At 37.0% G+C, this 7840-nt stretch overlaps 1 protein-coding gene across 1 annotated transcript in view; it reads left to right on the forward strand.

Annotated features, from left to right (window-relative positions):
- Positions 1-7018, forward strand: part of LOC139138498 (arylsulfatase J-like) — a 28209-nt gene extending 21191 nt beyond the window's left edge. The window contains exons 11-17 of the mRNA XM_070706897.1: positions 1316-1413; positions 1680-1816; positions 2021-2079; positions 2706-2820; positions 3220-3290; positions 5559-5675; positions 6235-7018. Of these exons, the coding sequence (XP_070562998.1) occupies positions 1316-1413; positions 1680-1816; positions 2021-2079; positions 2706-2820; positions 3220-3290; positions 5559-5675; positions 6235-6410 (773 nt within the window). The 3' untranslated portion in view covers positions 6411-7018. The remainder of the gene's footprint in view (positions 1-1315; positions 1414-1679; positions 1817-2020; positions 2080-2705; positions 2821-3219; positions 3291-5558; positions 5676-6234) is intronic.
- Positions 7019-7840: the final 822 nt, after the last annotated feature.

Genomic DNA, 7840 nt, shown 5'->3' on the forward strand with positions numbered 1-7840 from the left:
AATACGTCTAATCAAAATTATTTTATAAAAAAATATTTAAAAAGTAAATTATAAAAATAGACGGTCATCAACAATCTATTTACTTTAAGGAGAAAATGGCAATATGACTATGTGTGCGCGTTTTAAAGCCTTCTTTTTAAGGCTGTGCATTAGTTCATTGCATAACAATAAAATGCCCATTCACGATATACCAATGTAGCAAAACTTGCAATTTTAGTGAGTAGAGACAATAATGCATTGTAAATACCCAATTTTGACATTTATTTTCTTCTTCAGCACATTGCAATTAGTAAATAACATCCATAAATCTGTTTGATTTGCTTCATTGGGAGGAAACAATAGTTATCATATTTTCTTCCTGTTAAAAATACTGAATTAACAGAATAAATCGAATTAAAGTTATCCAATTCTATGACGTCATATTTTTTACTAAAACCTTTTGCATTTTAGAAAGACTAGTATCTAAGCTTTCTAAAAGTATAAGGTATATGGCATTTCAAGCCAGTTTACTTCATCAAGGCAAGAATGTTGTACCCTTACCCCTAGCTTTTGCACACCCCATACAGATACACGCAATTGAGAATTGACTCCGGAGAAGTAGTGTATAGTTAAATATCTGATGTGAACACTTTTTTCTTGTTCAATATGTCGAAATAAATAATTTTAACATAAATAGTTGTGAAAATTTGGCTTAATAAAAAGTAAATCACAATTGTTACATGGTATTTTGGGTACAAAATTTCAAATTGTCAAAAAAATTCATTTTAAAGTCGTCCTATTCTATGTACACAAATTAATTCCTCAGAAAGAGCAGTATCTGCGCTTTCCAAAAATGTAAGGTTTGTGCTATTTCATGCCAGTTTACTCAATTGAGGGGGAGGATATAGTACCCCTACCCCTACCCATTTTTCGCCATTTTTTGCGGTACATACAAATCAAAACCAGTGCAGACAGGTAGTGCATCCCAAAACATCCAATGTTAAAATCTTTTTTCTAGTTCAGCAGATCCCAACAAACAAAAAAATACCTATGTAGTAGGTTTATGGGGGTGCTCGGTGGGCCCCTCTAGCCCACGAACTATAAGGAATAGGGTTGTAATATGCGAAATCATTTTAGCCAATAGGAAACAAAGTAAGATTGTATTTATAACGACGCGCTGAAATTTAAGAGTCGCACCTATTAAGCTTATTCATTTTGGCACTCAAATATATGTTTCGTGAAAGTTGATCAAGTCTTCCAACTATCATGTGGACAGTCCCGACATACATCTTCGGGCTGACTGCCACTAATCGTATCTCTGTGATTGCATTCCAAGCAATGGTTTCTGCCATCGATGAAGCTGTTGGAAATCTAACAAGAGCCTTAAAAGAACGTGGAATGTGGGAAGATACTCTGTTTGTGTTCTTCAGTGATGTGAGTTGATGATCCTATCGAAAACACTAAATAGTTATTATACACACGTTCAAAACGTATGTATATACGGAGCATCTATCTTTGTAGAATGCTGCCAATCGAACCGCGTCTCATCGTTTGCAATAGGTTCGTTTGTCCACTTGCAAAATACAAATCTGACGAAACAGACACAGAGATCTCATCTAATATTTTTTTAAGGTTCCTCTTCAAATCGTTCTGACAAGGAGGGATTTATGAAAAACGATGCTATTTTACTCTTTCGACAGAATGGGGGAGTGCATTACTTAGCGGGAAGCAACTGGCCATTGAGAGGTACTGCCGGAACTCTATTCGAAGGAGGATCCAGGGTGCCTGGTTTTGTGTGCAGTTCCGCTTTGAAGAAAACCGGTTACGTGAACAATGAGTGAGTTCTGTTTTATGGCCTTCCACAGCCTCCACAGCCTGATTAAATGTCGATCAAGCAACTACAGATCGTCGCCGTGTTCATTCTGGGGAGTCGTTTTTTTTAGAGATTCGTAATAATCAACCAAATTATCATGTATTCGGGTTATTATCATTCAAGCAAACTATGCACGACATGTTTAACGCTGCTGTTATCGTTTCACAGATTGATACATATAACAGATTTCCACACAACGATCCTGAAGCTGGCTGGAGCCGAAGCAGGTAGGCATGGTGCAGAACAGAGTTTCTTGCTGTATTTGGTTATTACAAGTTCAAAAACACGAGTAAAATTAACTTGAAAGCTTTAAAGTAGTACGTGAAAGGACGTGAACTTTTGCTCAAATTTTCGTCAATGCAACTTTCAACTGTTCTCTTACCAATTCAAGAACAACTCAGGGGTCACACAGCAAAATTGGGTCCTAAAGGAACAAATTACTGAACACTAATCGATATTTCAAATTCAACATGTCAGCCTATTCCTGTGCTCTCGTCTATTTTCGAAAAACCAAGACGGTGAAATTTTTTCTAACACCAACAGCTTTAAAATGACGCCCGCAAGTGGTATACCTGAAAGTACTGAAAAATTGAGATATCTAATATCTGTCCCCGAGGCGCATTCTGCTTTAATTTAAGGAATTAATCTAATGCTGCATATATATATTTGTGTATCTGAACGTCCGGTAGGCTTACGTGTCTTTGTGGCAACCAATCGTCATAAGAACTAGTAATTTAAAAAACCTCGACACATGATATGTATTCAGAAGCATTTTCTTCCTCTGTCGTTTAGCTAAGGTTAAAGGATACCTTTCGAGTACCTTACCTGTTTAATTTTACATTTTTTCTCTTAGAGGGCGACCTAGATGGTCTTGATGTTTGGGACACAATATCAGAAGGAAAACCATCGCCTCGGACAGAGATGGTGTACAATATTGATGACGTAGAGCCTACAGGGTCAGCTATCAGGTGAGCAGTGACGTCAAATGAACATGAGCAAATCGCTTACTGAAAATATTGCAGTAAGCCACCTATAAGGTTGAGGAATTTATGCCATATTCTGTCCATGGAATTTTAAGTAGAAATATACTTCATGCATCGCTGACTCCTGCAGATCAGAATAGGTTGATCCAGCAGTGACCGACAAACCACAAAACCTCACAATAACGCATTCCACAACAAATCATTACTTACATGCAAAATGCCCACTCCAAAGATTTTACTCAGAAAACGATGGTCTATAGGGCATTGGTTTACAGTGTTAGCTTATATGCACCCACGGGCAGAAGTCTTTACGGCTAGGCCTGTAGGCGAGCTTTCCTCCACGACGCTCACAGCTTTTCCCTCACTTTTGTTTCACCTCTGTAGAGTTGGAGACTACAAGCTCATCGTCGGTAATCCTGAAATATTCCATCCACGCCGTTCCCTCGCACTATCAGGTAAGGATGGAAGAATGTGCACTTGATGAAAATTTGAACATCAGAGAAAGTCAGATTCGCCAGACTCTGCTAGACTGCTGTAAGTTCTGTACAGAGAGAATGAAAACACTGAAGAAGTTGATAGATATTCCAGCTCTCATTTTTTACAATACTTTGCTGTTTAATATGCGGTGTGATTGGACTCCTGTTTGAGATTTTGGAGACTGTGAAATTTTATGAAAATTTAACAGTTAATGTTTTAACCGTAGAGTTAACATTCAACTTTGTTTCTGTAGTACCAAAATTTGCACCGTGACGGTAACCCATGCTTTTTATTCTTCATTTTGAATGAGCACGGCTTAAAACTTTCAAGACAAAAGGGTTTAGCAAAAGATTACACCCGTGTAAGTCATTTAAGCCCCAGCTTCGAGGCGTCACGTGGCGTGTATTATACCACTGACCTAAACGTTCATAGACGAACTGATACACAGCATTATATGTCAGATCGTTGTCTTTATCACAATTTTATACAACCATTTTCAGTAATAGAGCGCAAAGCCACTGCAGATAACTGCAATAAAACTGCTCACACTAATTAGTTTCAGCAGTAGCCAGCTGGCAAAGTCGACAACATTGTATGTCCCATGCAGACAGTTTGTCTGGGGAAGTTGAAATAAAAAAGATTTGTACATGGACCAGTGCATGGTAATGTTACATTGTATCTTAATCTTGAACACAGGGTGCCAATCGTAAACTCTCACGAGTGGGATTAATCAGATGTGGATATTGAAAAATTCTAAAGAATTATTACATACTCTAGATACCAACAAAAGCAAGTATGGTTCAATCCGCACATTTGATTTTTCTACACTTTACACCACCATCCCACACAACAGGCTTAAAATTAGGTTGTCATCATTGGTTAAGCAGGCCTTCTTTTACAAGAATGGCAGTCGTAGGTATGATTACATTGTCATCAAACACAATTCAGGCTATTTTAGTAACAACAGTGATGCCAAATGCAAATACACTGATACGGAAGTAATTAATATGCTACACTTCCTAATTGACAACATATATGTCTCATTTGCCGGTATGACATTCAGGCAAACTATAGGCATTCCTATGGGTACAAACTGTGCACCACTTCTTGCTGATTTATTTTTGTATTCATATGAAGCTGAGTTCATGCAGACTCTTCATAGTTCAGGATCTAAAAGAGTTGCAAAGTCCTTTAATAATACCTATAGATATATTGATGATCTCATCAGTTTGAACAATCCTGGAATTTCTAATTACCTCCATCACATATATCCAGATGAATTAGAAATTAAAGAAACAACGGAGAGCATGAACTCAGCATCGTATCTTGATCTATTTATTGAAATTAGACACAATGCAATACACACCAAGTTGTATGATAAAAGGGATGATTTTAATTTTGAAATCATTAACTTTCCCTACTTGACCAGTAATATTCCGTCGAGTCCAGCTTATGGTGTGTACATTTCACAACTACTGAGATACTGTAGAGCTTGTGATTCATATGGAGATTTTCAAGAGAGACACAGCTTATTAGTCTTAAAGCTGGTGAGACAAGGATTTTCACAAAGTAGTTGGTTAGATCTTTTAAGAAGTTCTATGGTAGATATGGAGATCTTATATCTAAATATGGCAAATCTGTCACTCAGATGATGAAAGACAGTATTCCCGACTTTGACTCAGAACAGTAATTTAGCAGATAGCTGAATTACCGTACAATAACTTTGTCACACTAGTTCAATCTTGACGGGTGTAGCATGCTAGCAGGGTACGCTTACCCATTCCGGACACCTGGTACCACCACTTATATAGTGGTTCAAGATTGTACTACCGATTTTGTCAGTGATCTTATGTTTCTTTGTGTGTTTGTTTTTACTGTTTATTGGACCTGGTAATTTATTTGCCTTGAATGATAATGATTGCTGGAATCGATTTGATGTCATATTACAACCCGAGCCTCAGACAGAGCTAGTTTTGCCTTTGTACAAGCAGACTTCAACACCAAAGTGGCCACGGCTACAGTTGAAACTAATTAGTGTGAGCAGTTTTATTGCAGTTCACTGCAGTGGTTTCGCGCTCTATTACTGAAAATGGTTGTAATAATTGCAATGCCTGTTCTTGCCTGATCCAGGCGTAAAGCCATCACCAGGGAAGCAGCTTATTATTAAAATTTGCAGGCGTTACTTTTCACCAATAACATTAATAATAGCGTCATTAATTTGTTTTTCTCCAAACCTTTTTTTTAAGATGGTTGGCATAAACCTGTTCTTGATGGCCCCCAACCAAAGCATACACCTGTACGCTTCGGCGAGCTGGGCAAGTTGCCAGACTCTCAAAATGTCACCTTACTATATAATTTAAAAGGTAAGTAAATTAGTCTGTTTGTGCCTATCAAATAGAAAAATTGCAGGGACAATAGCTGTAAAGTTTTATTATATTTTCATAATATTACCGCGCATGCCGGACAAACACAGAACAGTTCGTAAAAATAGGGAAAGTTATTGTTGACACATTAATTCTGGTCTGCACTCAAATTCAGTTCTCACAAATGGCAACTGGCATTATGCATTCAACGGCCGGGTCAATCAGAAAAGCATGAAGTTACAATCGCAGGTTTAGACATTTAAGAGAGAGAGAGAGAAAAATCGTAAGTCATCGACGTTAAGAACAGAGTTGCATAGACATAAAATCAGTTATAATGTTTGTAGCTCATGTTCATTATTATTCATATCATCTCTTTTCATAGTCTATACAATCGAATGTGATATTTTTCAAGATTTGTCAGCGATAAGTATTTGAAGGTCTTCGTGCAAGACAAATTATTGCATGTATGAGTTTAGATTGCTGTCTTGCCCTGGACATTGTAAACCACAGTGTCTCAAAATGCTCTGTGATTTAACTTATATTTTATCATACGTTTCAGACGACCCTATAGAAAAGGTCAATATTGCTGAGAAATATCCAGGAAAGGTGGCGGAACTGAAGGAGAAGCTGAAGGAATACGAGAAAAAATTGAGACCGGCCATCAACCCACCCTTGGACTTTGAGGGCGCTAATCCTGACAACTATAACGGCGTGTGGAGCCCCGGTTGGTGCTAGAGTGTAACCATGGTTACAGAGATGGCCGCCGAATACTTGTCACAAAAATAACCGCCTTAATGTACGTGAAACATAGGCGTACTTTTAATGCCAAAGATGTTGGCTTATTTTTTACTTCCAGATGAAGTTTCAAATATGAATTACTTACAAAGAAATATTCAATGTAAAATTGTTGTATTATCCTGACATTATTATTATTATATAAGAAAACCGTCTGAACACAATTTCAGAAAAAAACCGCAATACAAGCTGGAAACGTCAAGTTTTTTACTGACTTATAAAGAAAGATACAATGTAAAAATTTTGTAATATCCTGACATTATTTTTATTATAGAAGAAAACCGTCTACAACGCAATCACAGAAAAAAAACGCAATACAAGCTAGAAACATAAGTTTTTTTATGGAAATGTTATCCCGCTTTTCATATACGAACGTTCGGAAACGTTACTATTGAATCCATAAGTTCAATTTCGTTTTCTTTGACAGTGAGAATGATATGATTCTATTGCAATTGGCCTTGCAAAGTACTTTCCTGTATTTGAAATATTGGATTTACATCAACCGCTTTCTTATTAAAGTTAGCCTACGCTATGTGTCTAACAAATAATGTTATTGTTGATGTTGCTTGACAAATCCCCGAAAGCAACCGATCCCTACAGCAAGCTTGCTCACAAGACCCTTACTTTTTTAAAGTTGCCCGCTGAGAACCACAATGAAATCTTAGGTCACCTGGCAGGTGGGGAAAAAGCCTTGCTCACTTTCCCGCCAAGAAATCGCTTGAGGATATTTTTTCTGCCGATAGATTAGATAACTGTATTCACGGAAATAACATTGAAATCGTTATCGATTATAAATTTCCCTGGTATTATGTAGCGTCCTGGAAGCGATTAGCCGATTGGTTTGCCTAAACTTATTGTCAATCAGCTACTACATACTGTATCAGACTACTTAAGTTGCTGTAAATGATGACTATCTATCAACCATCTGTAACCTTTCTAGCAATCGCATATTGGCCACATTTCCTGTTACTGTGATAATAAACTGTGCCTTTAAAAACGTTCTAACAAGTTGTCAGATAAGCATATTTGATCTTCATACCAGATATGAACTGAAAATTCCCATGTGTTTCAGTGTGTAGTGCATGCAGTTGTCTATGTATTTAAACCTTTGCCAATGTTTGCAACTTTATTGAAACTGTTATGATGAACATCATGAACAATATTCACTACATATTAATTCTGCAGGCCATTAAGCATATAATATGTTATTAGCTGATGTAAAAATACTAAATTTCTTTGACTGCTGTCATCGTTTCGCCACTTTATATAGCAAGCGTAAGTCAATTGCATATTTCATGCTCATTTGAATAATCAATGATTTAAAAAAAAAACAGATATACATCGAGAACAGCTGCACAGAATCAGATTAG

This window comes from Ptychodera flava, chromosome 8 (assembly GCF_041260155.1).
Source record: "Ptychodera flava strain L36383 chromosome 8, AS_Pfla_20210202, whole genome shotgun sequence".
Lineage (NCBI taxonomy): Eukaryota > Metazoa > Hemichordata > Enteropneusta > Ptychoderidae > Ptychodera > Ptychodera flava.